Source organism: Amia ocellicauda, chromosome 14 (genome assembly GCF_036373705.1).
Source record: "Amia ocellicauda isolate fAmiCal2 chromosome 14, fAmiCal2.hap1, whole genome shotgun sequence".
NCBI lineage: Eukaryota > Metazoa > Chordata > Actinopteri > Amiiformes > Amiidae > Amia > Amia ocellicauda.
In genome coordinates this window covers 30,360,397-30,382,935 of record NC_089863.1, presented here as the reverse complement: position 1 = coordinate 30,382,935, position 22,539 = coordinate 30,360,397, and the positions used below count along the sequence as shown (strand labels likewise).

The 22,539-nt window shown below is 38.1% G+C and overlaps 2 protein-coding genes across 2 annotated transcripts; both read right to left on the bottom strand.

Moving 5' to 3' along the window:
- Nucleotides 1-8,434: 8,434 nt before the first annotated feature.
- On the bottom strand, nt 8,435-13,072 carry LOC136767672 (uncharacterized). The gene is made up of 2 exons (XM_066721603.1): nt 11,931-13,072; nt 8,435-9,665 (listed from the first exon to the last, which is right to left on the bottom strand). Exon 2 carries the CDS (start codon nt 9,606-9,608, stop codon nt 8,496-8,498), a length of 1,113 nt encoding a protein of 370 aa, XP_066577700.1. The 5' UTR covers nt 9,609-9,665; nt 11,931-13,072; the 3' UTR covers nt 8,435-8,495.
- A 3,028-nt stretch (nt 13,073-16,100) lies between these two features.
- LOC136767673 (uncharacterized) lies at nt 16,101-20,746 on the bottom strand. Its single transcript, XM_066721605.1, has 2 exons — nt 19,601-20,746; nt 16,101-17,335 (listed from the first exon to the last, which is right to left on the bottom strand). Exon 2 carries the CDS (start codon nt 17,276-17,278, stop codon nt 16,166-16,168), a length of 1,113 nt encoding a protein of 370 aa, XP_066577702.1. The 5' UTR covers nt 17,279-17,335; nt 19,601-20,746; the 3' UTR covers nt 16,101-16,165.
- Nucleotides 20,747-22,539: the final 1,793 nt, after the last annotated feature.

Sequence of the window (22,539 nt, the reverse complement as noted above, 5' to 3'; positions counted from 1 at the left end):
ATCGAATGCTGTTTTAGCTGGTGACCAGTAGATTAACACAAAAAATCTGTTGTAATTCATAGATGTTTTAGCTACAGATTATACATTTATCAACATAGTGGATACATCCTAGATTTGTGAGCTACTAATTGCAGATGAGATGTGAAGCATAATTAAGAGCTATAGGGAAAGGGACATAGGGGCAATCAATATAAACAACATGAGTACTAGCAATGTAAAAGCAAGTTTTACTATGAAAACTATAGATATAAATTGCAATTTAACAGGAGAGTTGAGGGAAGAGGGAATCAGCTGCATTAAAATGTAAAGAGAAACCATGGGATATGATGAGGGGGCCCAGGTAGTGTGTGTAGAGAGAGAACAGGAGCGGGCCCAGGGCGGAGCCTTGAGGTATGCCTGTGAGGAGAGGTTGAGGAGTGGATGAAGAACCTCCCCATGTCATTGAGGTTCCAGAGATTCCAAGGTCAGCGAGGCAGGAGAGGAGGATGGAGTGATTGACTGCAGATAGATCAAGGAGGATGAGGACTGTGGAAAGGGAGGCGCATGAGCACAGTTGAGGGAATCAGTGAGCTTGTGTGGAAGCCAGATTGCAGAGGAAATATTTGGCGTATTATTTGCTACTCAGACATTGTGTGATCAGTGATAAATGTAGCTGCCTCTGCTTTTGTGTTGAATCTGAAGTCTTTACACTCAGCCCCATTTTCGCCTGTTTTTAACTTTTGAACTTCTTATACGTCGAAGTTTTTAATGTGGACATTATAAGGAATACAGTTTTGTGACACCAAGCATATGGAAATATGTACCAGAATGTACCAGAAGTGTACAGCTTTGAATACAATGAACGAAATTCAGAATTTATCAAAGATGCATCTTTGATAAATTCTGCATTTCGTTCATTGTATTCAAAGCTGTATACTGATACACTATCTGGCATCTAGTATTTGTAATAGAACAAATATTAGCAAGGCTTTAAGGTGACTCGATCTACTGACGTTAAAATAATAATTCTGCCAAGCTCTATGGATAAAGAAATCTGCACGCCATCTTAGTAAGATATAGCTCCTTTCATGTAATATCTGAAAAAGGTTTCAGAGGTTGATTTCTTTAGAATGTGTCCAAGAAGGGCAAGTTTGGATTCCAGCTCCAAAATTTTGCACACATGGGATTTATTCAGATTAGAGGCGAATAGAGTAGTAGAAGTCCTAATAAAGCCTTTTACTGCATCACATAAATTACGAGGGTCACTTACTGAACCGCGATTAAAGACGAACAATTAAATCTAATTGGGACTGAAGTGAAATGAGATTCATTATTCAATAACGTGGTGTTTTGTCTCCACCGTGTGGCCTTTTTCGGGATATCTGGGAATGTTACAATTGCACAGACGGTGCTTTGATCTGATAAACTCAGCGGTAGAAAAGCACAGAATCCTATAATGCGAACTCGACCTGTGGCAGCAGCTCACAGAGACACCGAAAGAGAAGAAAATATAAATACCCTTTACTCAGCCTGCTTCACCTGAAGCAGTCTTCCCTCAAGGGACACGAATACAACAAGTCCTTTCTTTCACCTTCGCTCTCCTATTTACTGAGAGGAGGAGGAGCCGCCAGCTCTACTGAAAAAAACCCCAGCTTAAACCAGCTAAGACATCGAATGCTGTTTTAGCTGGTGACCAGTAGATTAACACAAAAAATCTGTTGTAATTCATAGATGTTTTAGCTACAGATTATACATTTATCAACATAGTGGATACATCCTAGATTTGTGAGCTACTAATTGCAGATGAGATGTGAAGCATAATTAAGAGCTATAGGGAAAGGGACATAGGGGCAATCAATATAAACAACATGAGTACTAGCAATGTAAAAGCAAGTTTTACTATGAAAACTATAGATATAAATTGCAATTTAACAGGAGAGTTGAGGGAAGAGGGAATCAGCTGCATTAAAATGTAAAGAGAAACCATGGGATATGATGAGGGGGCCCAGGTAGTGTGTGTAGAGAGAGAACAGGAGCGGGCCCAGGGCGGAGCCTTGAGGTATGCCTGTGAGGAGAGGTTGAGGAGTGGATGAAGAACCTCCCCATGTCATTGAGGTTCCAGAGATTCCAAGGTCAGCGAGGCAGGAGAGGAGGATGGAGTGATTGACTGCAGATAGATCAAGGAGGATGAGGACTGTGGAAAGGGAGGCGCATGAGCACAGTTGAGGGAATCAGTGAGCTTGTGTGGAAGCCAGATTGCAGAGGAAATATTTGGCGTATTATTTGCTACTCAGACATTGTGTGATCAGTGATAAATGTAGCTGCCTCTGCTTTTGTGTTGAATCTGAAGTCTTTACACTCAGCCCCATTTTCGCCTGTTTTTAACTTTTGAACTTCTTATACGTCGAAGTTTTTAATGTGGACATTATAAGGAATACAGTTTTGTGACACCAAGCATATGGAAATATGTACCAGAATGTACCAGAAGTGTACAGCTTTGAATACAATGAACGAAATTCAGAATTTATCAAAGATGCATCTTTGATAAATTCTGCATTTCGTTCATTGTATTCAAAGCTGTATACTGATACACTATCTGGCATCTAGTATTTGTAATAGAACAAATATTAGCAAGGCTTTAAGGTGACTCGATCTACTGACGTTAAAATAATAATTCTGCCAAGCTCTATGGATAAAGAAATCTGCACGCCATCTTAGTAAGATATAGCTCCTTTCATGTAATATCTGAAAAAGGTTTCAGAGGTTGATTTCTTTAGAATGTGTCCAAGAAGGGCAAGTTTGGATTCCAGCTCCAAAATTTTGCACACATGGGATTTATTCAGATTAGAGGCGAATAGAGTAGTAGAAGTCCTAATAAAGCCTTTTACTGCATCACATAAATTACGAGGGTCACTTACTGAACCGCGATTAAAGACGAACAATTAAATCTAATTGGGACTGAAGTGAAATGAGATTCATTATTCAATAACGTGGTGTTTTGTCTCCACCGTGTGGCCTTTTTCGGGATATCTGGGAATGTTACAATTGCACAGACGGTGCTTTGATCTGATAAACTCAGCGGTAGAAAAGCACAGAATCCTATAATGCGAACTCGACCTGTGGCAGCAGCTCACAGAGACACCGAAAGAGAAGAAAATATAAATACCCTTTACTCAGCCTGCTTCACCTGAAGCAGTCTTCCCTCAAGGGACACGAATACAACAAGTCCTTTCTTTCACCTTCGCTCTCCTATTTACTGAGAGGAGGAGGAGCCGCCAGCTCTACTGAAAAAAACCCCAGCTTAAACCAGCTAAGACATCGAATGCTGTTTTAGCTGGTGACCAGTAGATTAACACAAAAAATCTGTTGTAATTCATAGATGTTTTAGCTACAGATTATACATTTATCAACATAGTGGATACATCCTAGATTTGTGAGCTACTAATTGCAGATGAGATGTGAAGCATAATTAAGAGCTATAGGGAAAGGGACATAGGGGCAATCAATATAAACAACATGAGTACTAGCAATGTAAAAGCAAGTTTTACTATGAAAACTATAGATATAAATTGCAATTTAACAGGAGAGTTGAGGGAAGAGGGAATCAGCTGCATTAAAATGTAAAGAGAAACCATGGGATATGATGAGGGGGCCCAGGTAGTGTGTGTAGAGAGAGAACAGGAGCGGGCCCAGGGCGGAGCCTTGAGGTATGCCTGTGAGGAGAGGTTGAGGAGTGGATGAAGAACCTCCCCATGTCATTGAGGTTCCAGAGATTCCAAGGTCAGCGAGGCAGGAGAGGAGGATGGAGTGATTGACTGCAGATAGATCAAGGAGGATGAGGACTGTGGAAAGGGAGGCGCATGAGCACAGTTGAGGGAATCAGTGAGCTTGTGTGGAAGCCAGATTGCAGAGGAAATATTTGGCGTATTATTTGCTACTCAGACATTGTGTGATCAGTGATAAATGTAGCTGCCTCTGCTTTTGTGTTGAATCTGAAGTCTTTACACTCAGCCCCATTTTCGCCTGTTTTTAACTTTTGAACTTCTTATACGTCGAAGTTTTTAATGTGGACATTATAAGGAATACAGTTTTGTGACACCAAGCATATGGAAATATGTACCAGAATGTACCAGAAGTGTACAGCTTTGAATACAATGAACGAAATTCAGAATTTATCAAAGATGCATCTTTGATAAATTCTGCATTTCGTTCATTGTATTCAAAGCTGTATACTGATACACTATCTGGCATCTAGTATTTGTAATAGAACAAATATTAGCAAGGCTTTAAGGTGACTCGATCTACTGACGTTAAAATAATAATTCTGCCAAGCTCTATGGATAAAGAAATCTGCACGCCATCTTAGTAAGATATAGCTCCTTTCATGTAATATCTGAAAAAGGTTTCAGAGGTTGATTTCTTTAGAATGTGTCCAAGAAGGGCAAGTTTGGATTCCAGCTCCAAAATTTTGCACACATGGGATTTATTCAGATTAGAGGCGAATAGAGTAGTAGAAGTCCTAATAAAGCCTTTTACTGCATCACATAAATTACGAGGGTCACTTACTGAACCGCGATTAAAGACGAACAATTAAATCTAATTGGGACTGAAGTGAAATGAGATTCATTATTCAATAACGTGGTGTTTTGTCTCCACCGTGTGGCCTTTTTCGGGATATCTGGGAATGTTACAATTGCACAGACGGTGCTTTGATCTGATAAACTCAGCGGTAGAAAAGCACAGAATCCTATAATGCGAACTCGACCTGTGGCAGCAGCTCACAGAGACACCGAAAGAGAAGAAAATATAAATACCCTTTACTCAGCCTGCTTCACCTGAAGCAGTCTTCCCTCAAGGGACACGAATACAACAAGTCCTTTCTTTCACCTTCGCTCTCCTATTTACTGAGAGGAGGAGGAGCCGCCAGCTCTACTGAAAAAAACCCCAGCTTAAACCAGCTAAGACATCGAATGCTGTTTTAGCTGGTGACCAGTTATGGTAAAAATCAATCAATAAAACCAGACAAAATGTAGGCAACAAATGCAAAACTAAAATTAACATTAATTGCAATTACATCTTATTACATTGATGAATAACACACACACGTGCCCAATCACTTATTTCGCTTGCAAATGTCCATTATTTTTTGTGAAAAATAGTGTCCTACTTGCATCGTTATTTTTAAAATGTCTGCTTCCTGCACTTTCTGCTCCTGTAGCCAACACATGCAGTCCTGGGGACAGCGGTGAATCTGTCTGCTGGTCAATTGCTGTCGTCTCTGGAGATGTAGATGCAGCAGCAGCAACTATAGTCTATAGGAAACAAGCTGTACTATATAAACCTTATATTCTAATTCGTCAGATATGTATTATTATTAATATTATTATTATTATTATTATTATTATTATTATTATTATTATTATTATTATTTGTAGAAGGTATGAATCACAATAGGCTATGCAATTCCTAGCATATATACCACATCTGGGACATTTTCCCAAACCTGTCCTATACATATTTAACGCATCCAATACTTTATATATATATACATATATAACCCAGCACTTTAGAGTGTAGACTCAGAGTATAAAGCCTGCTCTCCATTATGCTGGGAAAGGCTGAGAACAAGGAGTGCTTTACTCTATTAAATTAAATGTAATATTCATTGACTGGGCCGGCAGCGAATGATCCCGAGATAGTACCGTACTAGCTACTACGCAATGAAGTACAGAGCAAAGTACTAACTCTCAGACTCAAAACTTAAACTTCGTTTAAGAGCTGTCCATGGTACTCATTATTTGAGATATATATTTACTCCGTTGAAAACGAGATTGCAGTAATTACAAAATGGCAGTGCCCTTTAATCCCATTATCACAGGTCATAAATAATGATATTGACAATGATGATAATTAAATCTGCATTAACGATCCTGAAACATTATTGAATTCTGTAGTTTTTCTGTGTTTGTGGAGAAGTAAAAAAACAAACAAAAAAAAAACACACCAGACATTCTTCAACAGTGCCTGGAGTCTAGTAAATGGAAAACTGTATTGATCATTCAGATCTGGAGCTGACTGTGAAAACTGACTTGAAGATGTCAAGAGATGTGACTTTTGTTTTTTGTTCCATTGGCCCTCCAGAACTAGGGTTCCTCACCACTTGTCTGTGGAAATGCCTTGTTCTTCAAATGAAATTAGAAGTATTATTAACACCTAATTTGTTTGTTTGTTTGTTTTATAATTGTATTTGAGTGTATTTTCTCATGGTGAGTCGGCTCAGGCTGCAGTGAAATGATTTTGATAATTGAATATAAACAAACTGTACTCAGGTGTATCACAAAGGATGAGAATACAGAAGGGACGGAAAACAAAATATTTGTTGCAATACAATTGCATTCTGCAAAATTGTTTATTTTGTTCAAAGCTTCATAATATCCTTTCAAACTTGGAATATAACCAGGATAACAAAACAGAAAACTTCCTGTATTCATTGTTTTTATTAAAATACTAAGAAAGCACAGTGGCCTTATATGTGTTGATTGCAATCAGCTCAGAATCAATTATCCTATTACCAAGCAGAAATTAACCTTTACTAGAGAGCAATTTGGTTTCAATTATTAGGTAGGTTAGCTACTTGAAAAAATACATCTTTTGTATTAAAGCTGAATTTGATCTGATTTCAACACAGAAAGATTTTGCAACATATATACAAGATTGTGATGCAACTTGTACTTAAAATAAGTTAAAAATCTAATTGATCCATCACAAAACATTTTAAAGCCACTCCTGAAGTTTAGCACATACACATCAGATAAAATTCTTGGTTCATTTTTTTGCTTTTTTAACACCATTTCCCTCCCCATTGAATACAAATGTGCATAATAATTTGAGCAAAAGGTACAGTTGGATTCTGTAACATCGGATCAGACTTATACAGTGAGGGAAAAAAGTATTTGATCCCCTACTGATTTTGTACATTTGCCCACTGACAAAGAAATTATCAGTCTATAATTTTAATGGTAGGTGTATTTTAACAGTGAGAGACAGAATAACAACAAAAAAATCCAGAAAAATCTATTTCAAAACAGTTATACATTGATTTGCATGTTAATGAGGGAAATAAGTATTTGATCCCCTATCAATCAGCAAGATTTCTGGCTCCCAGCTGTCTTTTATACAGGTAACGAGCTGAGATTAGGAGCACTCTCTTAAAGGGAGTGCTCCTAATCTCAGCTCGTTACCTGTATAAAAGACACCTGTCCACAGAAGCAATCAATCAATCAGATTCCAAACTCTCCACCATGGCCAAGACCAAAGAGCTGTCCAAGGATGTCAGGGACAAGACTGTAGACCTACACAAGGCTGGAATGGGCTACAAAACCATCGCCAAGCAGCTTGGTGAGAAGGTGACAACAGTTGGTGCGATTATTCGCAAATGGAAGAAACACAAAATAACCGTCAGTCTCCCTCGGTCTGGGGCTCCATACAAGATCTCACCTCGTGGAGTTTCAATGATCATGAGAACGGTGAGGAATCAGCCCAGAACTACACAGGAGGATCTTGTTAATGATCTCAAGGCAGCTGGGACCATAGTCACCAAGAAAACAATTGGTAACACACTACGTCGTGAAGGACTGAAATCCTGCAGCGCCCGCAAGGTCCCCCTGCTCAAGAAAGCACATGTACAGGCCCGTCTGAAGTTTGCCAATGAACATCTGAATGATTCAGAGGAGAACTGGGTGAAAGTGTTGTGGTCAGATGAGACCAAAATCGAGCTCTTTGGCATCAACTCAACTCGCCGTGTTTGGAGGAGGAGGAATGACCCCAAGAACACCATCCCCACCGTCAAACATGGAGGTGGAAACATTATGCTTTGGGGGTGTTTTTCTGCTAAGGGGACAGGACAACTGCACCGCATCAAATGGACGATGGACAGGGCCATGTACCATCAAATCTTGGGTGAGAACCTCCTTTCCTCAGCCAGGGCATTGAAAATGGGTCATGGATGGGTATTCCAGCATGACAATGACCCAAAACACACAGCCAAGGCAACAAAGAAGTGGCTCAAGAAGAAGCACATTGAGGTCCTGGAGTGGCCTAGCCAGTGTCCAGACCTTAATCCCATAGAAAATCTGTGGAGGGAGCTGAAGGTTCGAGTTGCCAAACGTCAGAGTCGAAACCTTAATGACTTGGAGAGGATCTGCAAAGAGGAGTGGGACAAAATCCCTCCTGAGATGTGTGCAAACCTGGTGGCCAACTACAAGAAACATCTGACCTCTGTGATTGCCAACAAGGGTTTTGCCACCAAGTACTAAGTCGAAGGGGTCAAATACTTATTTCCCTCATTAACATGCAAATCAATTTATAACTTTTTTGAAATGCGTTTTTCTGGATTTTTTTGTTGTTATTCTGTCTCTCACTGTTAAAATACACCTACCATTAAAATTATAGACTGATCATTTCTTTGTCAGTTGGCAAACGTACAAAATTAGCAGGGGATCAAATACTTTTTTTCCTCACTGTATTTTACCACCTCTCACACTGCTGGATTTAGTTGAAACAGTGGGTTGATGGGTGGCGTGAATGCAGACAAACACTTTATCGTGATGCTCTATGTACTGCAGCTCATCAGTGAAGCTCCAGGAGTAGGCGAGATCTTTGGGATTTTTAATGATGTGGATGACACTGGGGCTCAGATTACTAGAGAGCTTCTCAGCCAGTGATTCCAGTTTGGACTTCTCCTCAATCAGCTCTCTGATCTTAACCTTTTTGACTGGCTCCTGACTGGCACTGTAGGAAACCACCACATTGATGTTGCTGTCTTCTTCTGGCAACTTGAACATACTTTCCCCTTGAAAGTAATGGAACTTATTTGGGGTGTTGAAGATACGCACAGACCAGCTGACCCAGTAGTACTTATTCCTGAGGAATTCCAACACTTGGTTGGCCAGTTGCTGGTTGGTCTTGTTTCCCTTGGACTTCATCATCTTGCCAGTGTCGATCTTGGCCTGCTCGGGGAAGCTGTTGATGCAGTCTTCCACAACAGCATTCAACCTCACCTGCACCACCTTCATCTTCTCCCCCCACTCCTTCAGCAGCGATTCCTTGAGGTCCCCCTTCAGGGCAGCATGACCAAGTAAGGCAATGATGCCCACACTGAAGAGCTTCTCCATCCCCTTACAGTATTCTTCCAAGGGTTTCCGACTCTTATTCTCATATTGGAGCACAGTGTCCAGAATGGAACCCAGATTATCATACAGAGTGTGGAGGTTTTTCTCCCCCTGCACTTCACTGAAGTGTGTCAGGAAGAGGTCCTTCCTTGTGTCTTTGGTCTCAGGTGAGGCGTACAGGAATTCCATGTACTTGCGAAACTGGTTGATCAGATTTTGCTCCACCTGGAAGAAGCGCACATCCATGTAACTCTTTTTTGCCTCCATGCCGATCTCCTCATAAATGACCTCCAGCCTGTCCATGACCTTCTTAAGCTCCTCCTTTGCAAACTTTCCTTTTACATTCTGCTCGCCATTCAGGGCCAGTGTAACCATCTCCAGCATCTTGTCACAGCTGAAGCTTAAAAACTCTTTGCCATAGTTTAGAAACACATCTTCCACTAGTTGTTGTGCGGCCATTTGTGCTTCAACTGTAAATTTTATCAGGCAGAAAAATGGTTTGTGGGAAGTCTGTATCTGTATAAAGAAAAATTCGCAATTAAAAAATACAATTATTTCTCAACCTATCTCAATGTTGGGCAGTATTAGAATGAAAGTGGGCTTCTTCCAAATGGTAAGAGATTATATTGCTAAAAGTTAAAATAAGGTCAGGTATTTCTCATATACATTGAATGGCCCCACGTTCATTTTCAGTACTTTACCCAAGTGAATTAGTTAATAAAATGGATATGAGCGCAGTTTGAGCCAGCAGTTTTATATTGTTATCCAAGCTGCTGCATCATGTCCAACCACACAGTCAAGAGACTGACGGAGGGATATTTATAAGCTCAAAGAGAAAAATACTCTTGTGTTCATTGGAAGTCTTGAAGTGGGCAGCATTTGTGGGGGTTTTGGCAGCTTTTATTGTATTATGATTTTATTGGTGTATTTTATATTGTGTATTTTATGGTTTGTGCTGGGTGAATCCCTATCCACATTTATTGAAGCCAATTCCAGTGCTCTTAGAACCCCTGCCTGTAGCGGGTAGTGGTGGTAATGCAGCCAAAATCTGTAGGTAGAATTGGATTTGAAAATAGGCGAAAAGCATGCATGGAGCACTGGAGGCGCCTAGAAAAGAGGAAGTGGGTTTAGGCGGTGGCTCAGTTACTTTTGCAGTGACTAGCCTGATTGATAGGGTGCTTCAGAGCCTAAATGTGTATCCCCTATATTTGACTGTTTTATTTTAATGGTTTTAATATTTCAATCTTTTATCATTTTAATTTGCAATCCCTTGTCCCTTTACTCACTGGAGTTTTAATTATTTCTTGGCAGACGCCCAAGAATCCAAATCCAGGCTTACAAAATATAAGTGCAAAATATACAAAGTGCAAAAAATAGGTATAAGGCATCAAACATTACAAATTCAGATTTGCATAATACATCTTACAAATTCCAGTTTACACAAGTGAATACAATAAAATAAACTTGTATTGTTATAGATTAACTTCCATTGTTTTGCCGTAACTCCAGTGTCACATTAAATAATAATACAAAATAAAATAATAATAATAATAAAAAAATAAAATGGACTTAACCTAAACTGAAGGTGGTGTCTTCAGTGGGGTAGTTGGCTACACAATTACCCAGTAGCCCTCGCTACACATGCGTTTGTGATCATCTAACCGACCCCATATGCGGCTACTGGGGGACCACACGGACCATTCAAATGGGGCTGAAGTGCAGTGATTACGGCGATTCTATGCACTGATTACAGTCTATGCTCACGTCTGCTTGTCTACAGGTGATCGGGCGTCTGTGAGCTCGGAGACAGACAGTTTGAGTCATTAAGGCTGCCCACGTCATTAAGACCCATTCACACTGAAATTTGAAATGTATTATACATTCATATAGATAATATAATGTATTTAAGTGTAATTCTTAATTTGTTTACAGCTTCTCCATTATGGCACATATTTACTAATGTATGCTAATTCATGTATATACAATCTTAACCTTCAACGCAAACACTGTATTAACTTTTGGAATTTAATTAGGATTGATTTGAAGAAAGACGTAAGAAAACTAAGCTTAATCATTTAATGTGTTTAACCATCATAATTATATTGAAAAAAATGACGTCGCATCGATTAAGGATAGCCCCCCTAAATCGGGTCTGCCCAAGTCTACAACATATTTTACAGAAAATGTTTTTTATGAGCTGTTTCCAAAAAAAAACTAAAAAAAAAAACATGCCAGTTTACTCTATGTGGTGTAGGCAACTGTGCAGAGGTCCGGACCACTTGGTCGCTGTAGTACGGACTTTGGACCACAAAATGCAAGCCTTACTGTGATGGACCTTAAAGTTTTAAATGTCCCAGGAAATATTGAAAAATTAAAAAATAGAAATATGTTATACTTTTTAAATGAAAATAATCAGTAAATACTTAATTATTTACTACAGTACTCAATGTGAAACGTGTTCAATATGTCCTGCTGTTGTGAATGGAGCTTCGAAGTCGAAATATGAAGCTATTACATTTCTGAGATTCAACACCGTCTTCCTTAATTTAATGATTAACATTTAGTCCTATGTAATGAATGCTTTTAGTACAATTTTATATGTTATGCCTAAATACTAGTTCAGTTTTGTGGCTTTAGCACTAACTAGGTATGTAAACTAGGGTATGTAAAAAAAGTAAAACATTTTTCATTATCTTTTGCCACCACCTTAAAAACGAATTCGGTTCCTATGTGTCAGGTATATATTGTATGAAGAAAAGTCAAGAACAATAAACCTCTTACCTTTGAGCTTCCAAAACTGTGCTGCGATTTTCAACTGAGATTGTCAGTATCAGCAGACACATCAATACATACACTTCAATATCTTCAATATGTCTGTGACCCCACCTCCTGACTTCTTCATGTCCGGTTTGAGTTCTAAATGACTCAAACACAGAGGAAGACATAGAGGTGGCACCTGCAAACATTTTCAAGAGAGCTTGTGGGGAAAAAAACATCCTCTACGTTTTCGTTGTTCAATTTATTTATGAAAAATATATATTTACATTGCTCGTGTCAGTTGACAAAGCCCAAACTGCAAACGTCTATGGCAGTGTAAGGACTTGAACATATTGACTGAAATCATTTCTTATTATTATTATTATAATTGGTATCTCCAAAATATAACCTCAGTGGACATATATAAATTATGTTCCACGGACTCTCCGAGGTTCCTTTTGCGCAAACGTCTGCCCTCAGTGATGTAAAACTTTCAAGTAAAGGTCAAATAGATCAATATACGTATTCTTACCACAATTATCAACTTTCAGACAACTGGAACGATGCAGTCAACTTGGGGTAAGTAAAAATAATACATTTTCCAAATACTTTTCAGAAATGTTTTCATACAGTCCAATACCATAGTGACAAATATTTGACTGTTAAATGTATGTAAGTGCCTTCAATATTTGCAATCACAATACGATTGATTTCACCAGATGGTTGCATTCTTTATGGTGTGGTTTTAAAATATTAAAAAGTGTTATAGATATGGTATATAGTATTATACAATGCATTGATACAGTATATTAACCAAATAAATGCCACGATGACAATTTCAAATGAACAGTATGAAAACCTTTATAACTCAGTATGATTACAGTAGCCCTAAAACAGTGATAATCCCATTACTGGTGTTTTTAGCAGAAGGCAGGTGATTTACAGTGTACCGGGTGTTAATCACGCTTAAGGAGTTCTGTATCCAACCAAACGTGCGATGCTTATTGACTGCACTGTGGTGCTGTGGTGTATTATAAGAGTGAGCTCAAGACTCACTAGTAAAATGTTGCTGTTCAGATGTTACACGCTGGCGTAATATTACAAGATAATTGTATTATTATTATTATTATTATTATTATTATTATTATTATTATTATTATTATTATTATTATTTGTAGAAGGTATGAATCACAATAGGCTATGCAATTCCTAGCATATATACCACATCTGGGACATTTTCCCAAACCTGTCCTATACATATTTAACGCATCCAATACTTTATATATATATACATATATAACCCAGCACTTTAGAGTGTAGACTCAGAGTATAAAGCCTGCTCTCCATTATGCTGGGAAAGGCTGAGAACAAGGAGTGCTTTACTCTATTAAATTAAATGTAATATTCATTGACTGGGCCGGCAGCGAATGATCCCGAGATAGTACCGTACTAGCTACTACGCAATGAAGTACAGAGCAAAGTACTAACTCTCAGACTCAAAACTTAAACTTCGTTTAAGAGCTGTCCATGGTACTCATTATTTGAGATATATATTTACTCCGTTGAAAACGAGATTGCAGTAATTACAAAATGGCAGTGCCCTTTAATCCCATTATCACAGGTCATAAATAATGATATTGAAAATGATGATAATTAAATCTGCATTAACGATCCTGAAACATTATTGAATTCTGTAGTTTTTCTGTGTTTGTGGAGAAGTAAAAAAACAAACAAAAAAAAAACACACCAGACATTCTTCAACAGTGCCTGGAGTCTAGTAAATGGAAAACTGTATTGATCATTCAGATCTGGAGCTGACTGTGAAAACTGACTTGAAGATGTCAAGAGATGTGACTTTTGTTTTTTGTTCCATTGGCCCTCCAGAACTAGGGTTCCTCACCACTTGTCTGTGGAAATGCCTTGTTCTTCAAATGAAATTAGAAGTATTATTAACACCTAATTTGTTTGTTTGTTTGTTTTATAATTGTATTTGAGTGTATTTTCTCATGGTGAGTCGGCTCAGGCTGCAGTGAAATGATTTTGATAATTGAATATAAACAAACTGTACTCAGGTGTATCACAAAGGATGAGAATACAGAAGGGACGGAAAACAAAATATTTGTTGCAATACAATTGCATTCTGCAAAATTGTTTATTTTGTTCAAAGCTTCATAATATCCTTTCAAACTTGGAATATAACCAGGATAACAAAACAGAAAACTTCCTGTATTCATTGTTTTTATTAAAATACTAAGAAAGCACAGTGGCCTTATATGTGTTGATTGCAATCAGCTCAGAATCAATTATCCTATTACCAAGCAGAAATTAACCTTTACTAGAGAGCAATTTGGTTTCAATTATTAGGTAGGTTAGCTACTTGAAAAAATACATCTTTTGTATTAAAGCTGAATTTGATCTGATTTCAACACAGAAAGATTTTGCAACATATATACAAGATTGTGATGCAACTTGTACTTAAAATAAGTTAAAAATCTAATTGATCCATCACAAAACATTTTAAAGCCACTCCTGAAGTTTAGCACATACACATCAGATAAAATTCTTGGTTCATTTTTTTGCTTTTTTAACACCATTTCCCTCCCCATTGAATACAAATGTGCATAATAATTTGAGCAAAAGGTACAGTTGGATTCTGTAACATCGGATCAGACTTATACAGTGAGGGAAAAAAGTATTTGATCCCCTACTGATTTTGTACATTTGCCCACTGACAAAGAAATTATCAGTCTATAATTTTAATGGTAGGTGTATTTTAACAGTGAGAGACAGAATAACAACAAAAAAATCCAGAAAAATCTATTTCAAAACAGTTATACATTGATTTGCATGTTAATGAGGGAAATAAGTATTTGATCCCCTATCAATCAGCAAGATTTCTGGCTCCCAGCTGTCTTTTATACAGGTAACGAGCTGAGATTAGGAGCACTCTCTTAAAGGGAGTGCTCCTAATCTCAGCTCGTTACCTGTATAAAAGACACCTGTCCACAGAAGCAATCAATCAATCAGATTCCAAACTCTCCACCATGGCCAAGACCAAAGAGCTGTCCAAGGATGTCAGGGACAAGACTGTAGACCTACACAAGGCTGGAATGGGCTACAAAACCATCGCCAAGCAGCTTGGTGAGAAGGTGACAACAGTTGGTGCGATTATTCGCAAATGGAAGAAACACAAAATAACCGTCAGTCTCCCTCGGTCTGGGGCTCCATACAAGATCTCACCTCGTGGAGTTTCAATGATCATGAGAACGGTGAGGAATCAGCCCAGAACTACACAGGAGGATCTTGTTAATGATCTCAAGGCAGCTGGGACCATAGTCACCAAGAAAACAATTGGTAACACACTACGTCGTGAAGGACTGAAATCCTGCAGCGCCCGCAAGGTCCCCCTGCTCAAGAAAGCACATGTACAGGCCCGTCTGAAGTTTGCCAATGAACATCTGAATGATTCAGAGGAGAACTGGGTGAAAGTGTTGTGGTCAGATGAGACCAAAATCGAGCTCTTTGGCATCAACTCAACTCGCCGTGTTTGGAGGAGGAGGAATGACCCCAAGAACACCATCCCCACCGTCAAACATGGAGGTGGAAACATTATGCTTTGGGGGTGTTTTTCTGCTAAGGGGACAGGACAACTGCACCGCATCAAATGGACGATGGACAGGGCCATGTACCATCAAATCTTGGGTGAGAACCTCCTTTCCTCAGCCAGGGCATTGAAAATGGGTCATGGATGGGTATTCCAGCATGACAATGACCCAAAACACACAGCCAAGGCAACAAAGAAGTGGCTCAAGAAGAAGCACATTGAGGTCCTGGAGTGGCCTAGCCAGTGTCCAGACCTTAATCCCATAGAAAATCTGTGGAGGGAGCTGAAGGTTCGAGTTGCCAAACGTCAGAGTCGAAACCTTAATGACTTGGAGAGGATCTGCAAAGAGGAGTGGGACAAAATCCCTCCTGAGATGTGTGCAAACCTGGTGGCCAACTACAAGAAACATCTGACCTCTGTGATTGCCAACAAGGGTTTTGCCACCAAGTACTAAGTCGAAGGGGTCAAATACTTATTTCCCTCATTAACATGCAAATCAATTTATAACTTTTTTGAAATGCGTTTTTCTGGATTTTTTTGTTGTTATTCTGTCTCTCACTGTTAAAATACACCTACCATTAAAATTATAGACTGATCATTTCTTTGTCAGTTGGCAAACGTACAAAATTAGCAGGGGATCAAATACTTTTTTTCCTCACTGTATTTTACCACCTCTCACACTGCTGGATTTAGTTGAAACAGTGGGTTGATGGGTGGCGTGAATGCAGACAAACACTTTATCGTGATGCTCTATGTACTGCAGCTCATCAGTGAAGCTCCAGGAGTAGGCGAGATCTTTGGGATTTTTAATGATGTGGATGACACTGGGGCTCAGATTACTAGAGAGCTTCTCAGCCAGTGATTCCAGTTTGGACTTCTCCTCAATCAGCTCTCTGATCTTAACCTTTTTGACTGGCTCCTGACTGGCACTGTAGGAAACCACCACATTGATGTTGCTGTCTTCTTCTGGCAACTTGAACATACTTTCCCCTTGAAAGTAATGGAACTTATTTGGGGTGTTGAAGATACGCACAGACCAGCTGACCCAGTAGTACTTATTCCTGAGGAATTCCAACACTTGGTTGGCCAGTTGCTGGTTGGTCTTGTTTCCCTTGGACTTCATCATCTTGCCAGTGTCGATCTTGGCCTGCTCGGGGAAGCTGTTGATGCAGTCTTCCACAACAGCATTCAACCTCACCTGCACCACCTTCATCTTCTCCCCCCACTCCTTCAGCAGCGATTCCTTGAGGTCCCCCTTCAGGGCAGCATGACCAAGTAAGGCAATGATGCCCACACTGAAGAGCTTCTCCATCCCCTTACAGTATTCTTCCAAGGGTTTCCGACTCTTATTCTCATATTGGAGCACAGTGTCCAGAATGGAACCCAGATTATCATACAGAGTGTGGAGGTTTTTCTCCCCCTGCACTTCACTGAAGTGTGTCAGGAAGAGGTCCTTCCTTGTGTCTTTGGTCTCAGGTGAGGCGTACAGGAATTCCATGTACTTGCGAAACTGGTTGATCAGATTTTGCTCCACCTGGAAGAAGCGCACATCCATGTAACTCTTTTTTGCCTCCATGCCGATCTCCTCATAAATGACCTCCAGCCTGTCCATGACCTTCTTAAGCTCCTCCTTTGCAAACTTTCCTTTTACATTCTGCTCGCCATTCAGGGCCAGTGTAACCATCTCCAGCATCTTGTCACAGCTGAAGCTTAAAAACTCTTTGCCATAGTTTAGAAACACATCTTCCACTAGTTGTTGTGCGGCCATTTGTGCTTCAACTGTAAATTTTATCAGGCAGAAAAATGGTTTGTGGGAAGTCTGTATCTGTATAAAGAAAAATTCGCAATTAAAAAATACAATTATTTCTCAACCTATCTCAATGTTGGGCAGTATTAGAATGAAAGTGGGCTTCTTCCAAATGGTAAGAGATTATATTGCTAAAAGTTAAAATAAGGTCAGGTATTTCTCATATACATTGAATGGCCCCACGTTCATTTTCAGTACTTTACCCAAGTGAATTAGTTAATAAAATGGATATGAGCGCAGTTTGAGCCAGCAGTTTTATATTGTTATCCAAGCTGCTGCATCATGTCCAACCACACAGTCAAGAGACTGACGGAGGGATATTTATAAGCTCAAAGAGAAAAATACTCTTGTGTTCATTGGAAGTCTTGAAGTGGGCAGCATTTGTGGGGGTTTTGGCAGCTTTTATTGTATTATGATTTTATTGGTGTATTTTATATTGTGTATTTTATGGTTTGTGCTGGGTGAATCCCTATCCACATTTATTGAAGCCAATTCCAGTGCTCTTAGAACCCCTGCCTGTAGCGGGTAGTGGTGGTAATGCAGCCAAAATCTGTAGGTAGAATTGGATTTGAAAATAGGCGAAAAGCATGCATGGAGCACTGGAGGCGCCTAGAAAAGAGGAAGTGGGTTTAGGCGGTGGCTCAGTTACTTTTGCAGTGACTAGCCTGATTGATAGGGTGCTTCAGAGCCTAAATGTGTATCCCCTATATTTGACTGTTTTATTTTAATGGTTTTAATATTTCAATCTTTTATCATTTTAATTTGCAATCCCTTGTCCCTTTACTCACTGGAGTTTTAATTATTTCTTGGCAGACGCCCAAGAATCCAAATCCAGGCTTACAAAATATAAGTGCAAAATATACAAAGTGCAAAAAATAGGTATAAGGCATCAAACATTACAAATTCAGATTTGCATAATACATCTTACAAATTCCAGTTTACACAAGTGAATACAATAAAATAAACTTGTATTGTTATAGATTAACTTCCATTGTTTTGCCGTAACTCCAGTGTCACATTAAATAATAATACAAAATAAAATAATAATAATAATAAAAAAATAAAATGGACTTAACCTAAACTGAAGGTGGTGTCTTCAGTGGGGTAGTTGGCTACACAATTACCCAGTAGCCCTCGCTACACATGCGTTTGTGATCATCTAACCGACCCCATATGCGGCTACTGGGGGACCACACGGACCATTCAAATGGGGCTGAAGTGCAGTGATTACGGCGATTCTATGCACTGATTACAGTCTATGCTCACGTCTGCTTGTCTACAGGTGATCGGGCGTCTGTGAGCTCGGAGACAGACAGTTTGAGTCATTAAGGCTGCCCACGTCATTAAGACCCATTCACACTGAAATTTGAAATGTATTATACATTCATATAGATAATATAATGTATTTAAGTGTAATTCTTAATTTGTTTACAGCTTCTCCATTATGGCACATATTTACTAATGTATGCTAATTCATGTATATACAATCTTAACCTTCAACGCAAACACTGTATTAACTTTTGGAATTTAATTAGGATTGATTTGAAGAAAGACGTAAGAAAACTAAGCTTAATCATTTAATGTGTTTAACCATCATAATTATATTGAAAAAAATGACGTCGCATCGATTAAGGATAGCCCCCCTAAATCGGGTCTGCCCAAGTCTACAACATATTTTACAGAAAATGTTTTTTATGAGCTGTTTCCAAAAAAAAACTAAAAAAAAAAACATGCCAGTTTACTCTATGTGGTGTAGGCAACTGTGCAGAGGTCCGGACCACTTGGTCGCTGTAGTACGGACTTTGGACCACAAAATGCAAGCCTTACTGTGATGGACCTTAAAGTTTTAAATGTCCCAGGAAATATTGAAAAATTAAAAAATAGAAATATGTTATACTTTTTAAATGAAAATAATCAGTAAATACTTAATTATTTACTACAGTACTCAATGTGAAACGTGTTCAATATGTCCTGCTGTTGTGAATGGAGCTTCGAAGTCGAAATATGAAGCTATTACATTTCTGAGATTCAACACCGTCTTCCTTAATTTAATGATTAACATTTAGTCCTATGTAATGAATGCTTTTAGTACAATTTTATATGTTATGCCTAAATACTAGTTCAGTTTTGTGGCTTTAGCACTAACTAGGTATGTAAACTAGGGTATGTAAAAAAAGTAAAACATTTTTCATTATCTTTTGCCACCACCTTAAAAACGAATTCGGTTCCTATGTGTCAGGTATATATTGTATGAAGAAAAGTCAAGAACAATAAACCTCTTACCTTTGAGCTTCCAAAACTGTGCTGCGATTTTCAACTGAGATTGTCAGTATCAGCAGACACATCAATACATACACTTCAATATCTTCAATATGTCTGTGACCCCACCTCCTGATTTCTTCATGTCCGGTTTGAGTTCTAAATGACTCAAACACAGAGGAAGACATAGAGGTGGCACCTGCAAACATTTTCAAGAGAGCTTGTGGGGAAAAAAACATCCTCTACGTTTTCGTTGTTCAATTTATTTATGAAAAATATATATTTACATTGCTCGTGTCAGTTGACAAAGCCCAAACTGCAAACGTCTATGGCAGTGTAAGGACTTGAACATATTGACTGAAATCATTTCTTATTATTATTATTATAATTGGTATCTCCAAAATATAACCTCAGTGGACATATATAAATTATGTTCCACGGACTCTCCGAGGTTCCTTTTGCGCAAACGTCTGCCCTCAGTGATGTAAAACTTTCAAGTAAAGGTCAAATAGATCAATATACGTATTCTTACCACAATTATCAACTTTCAGACAACTGGAACGATGCAGTCAACTTGGGGTAAGTAAAAATAATACATTTTCCAAATACTTTTCAGAAATGTTTTCATACAGTCCAATACCATAGTGACAAATATTTGACTGTTAAATGTATGTAAGTGCCTTCAATATTTGCAATCACAATACGATTGATTTCACCAGATGGTTGCATTCTTTATGGTGTGGTTTTAAAATATTAAAAAGTGTTATAGATATGGTATATAGTATTATACAATGCATTGATACAGTATATTAACCAAATAAATGCCACGATGACAATTTCAAATGAACAGTATGAAAACCTTTATAACTCAGTATGATTACAGTAGCCCTAAAACAGTGATAATCCCATTACTGGTGTTTTTAGCAGAAGGCAGGTGATTTACAGTGTACCGGGTGTTAATCACGCTTAAGGAGTTCTGTATCCAACCAAACGTGCGATGCTTATTGACTGCACTGTGGTGCTGTGGTGTATTATAAGAGTGAGCTCAAGACTCACTAGTAAAATGTTGCTGTTCAGATGTTACACGCTGGCGTAATATTACAAGATAATTGTATTATTATTATTATTATTATTATTATTATTATTATTATTATTATTATTATTATTATTATTATTTGTAGAAGGTATGAATCACAATAGGCTATGCAATTCCTAGCATATATACCACATCTGGGACATTTTCCCAAACCTGTCCTATACATATTTAACGCATCCAATACTTTATATATATATACATATATAACCCAGCACTTTAGAGTGTAGACTCAGAGTATAAAGCCTGCTCTCCATTATGCTGGGAAAGGCTGAGAACAAGGAGTGCTTTACTCTATTAAATTAAATGTAATATTCATTGACTGGGCCGGCAGCGAATGATCCCGAGATAGTACCGTACTAGCTACTACGCAATGAAGTACAGAGCAAAGTACTAACTCTCAGACTCAAAACTTAAACTTCGTTTAAGAGCTGTCCATGGTACTCATTATTTGAGATATATATTTACTCCGTTGAAAACGAGATTGCAGTAATTACAAAATGGCAGTGCCCTTTAATCCCATTATCACAGGTCATAAATAATGATATTGAAAATGATGATAATTAAATCTGCATTAACGATCCTGAAACATTATTGAATTCTGTAGTTTTTCTGTGTTTGTGGAGAAGTAAAAAAACAAACAAAAAAAAAACACACCAGACATTCTTCAACAGTGCCTGGAGTCTAGTAAATGGAAAACTGTATTGATCATTCAGATCTGGAGCTGACTGTGAAAACTGACTTGAAGATGTCAAGAGATGTGACTTTTGTTTTTTGTTCCATTGGCCCTCCAGAACTAGGGTTCCTCACCACTTGTCTGTGGAAATGCCTTGTTCTTCAAATGAAATTAGAAGTATTATTAACACCTAATTTGTTTGTTTGTTTGTTTTATAATTGTATTTGAGTGTATTTTCTCATGGTGAGTCGGCTCAGGCTGCAGTGAAATGATTTTGATAATTGAATATAAACAAACTGTACTCAGGTGTATCACAAAGGATGAGAATACAGAAGGGATGGAAAACAAAATATTTGTTGCAATACAATTGCATTCTGCAAAATTGTTTATTTTGTTCAAAGCTTCATAATATCCTTTCAAACTTGGAATATAACCAGGATAACAAAACAGAAAACTTCCTGTATTCATTGTTTTTATTAAAATACTAAGAAAGCACAGTGGCCTTATATGTGTTGATTGCAATCAGCTCAGAATCAATTATCCTATTACCAAGCAGAAATTAACCTTTACTAGAGAGCAATTTGGTTTCAATTATTAGGTAGGTTAGCTACTTGAAAAAATACATCTTTTGTATTAAAGCTGAATTTGATCTGATTTCAACACAGAAAGATTTTGCAACATATATACAAGATTGTGATGCAACTTGTACTTAAAATAAGTTAAAAATCTAATTGATCCATCACAAAACATTTTAAAGCCACTCCTGAAGTTTAGCACATACACATCAGATAAAATTCTTGGTTCATTTTTTTGCTTTTTTAACACCATTTCCCTCCCCATTGAATACAAATGTGCATAATAATTTGAGCAAAAGGTACAGTTGGATTCTGTAACATCGGATCAGACTTATACAGTGAGGGAAAAAAGTATTTGATCCCCTACTGATTTTGTACATTTGCCCACTGACAAAGAAATTATCAGTCTATAATTTTAATGGTAGGTGTATTTTAACAGTGAGAGACAGAATAACAACAAAAAAATCCAGAAAAATCTATTTCAAAACAGTTATACATTGATTTGCATGTTAATGAGGGAAATAAGTATTTGATCCCCTATCAATCAGCAAGATTTCTGGCTCCCAGCTGTCTTTTATACAGGTAACGAGCTGAGATTAGGAGCACTCTCTTAAAGGGA

Bases quoted from the DNA above. Each gene is read 5' to 3' on its own strand.
- LOC136767673 (XM_066721605.1), bottom strand. From the start codon at position 17,278: ATGGCCGCACAACAACTAGTGGAAGATGTGTTTCTAAACTATGGCAAA.
- LOC136767672 (XM_066721603.1), bottom strand. From the start codon at position 9,608: ATGGCCGCACAACAACTAGTGGAAGATGTGTTTCTAAACTATGGCAAA.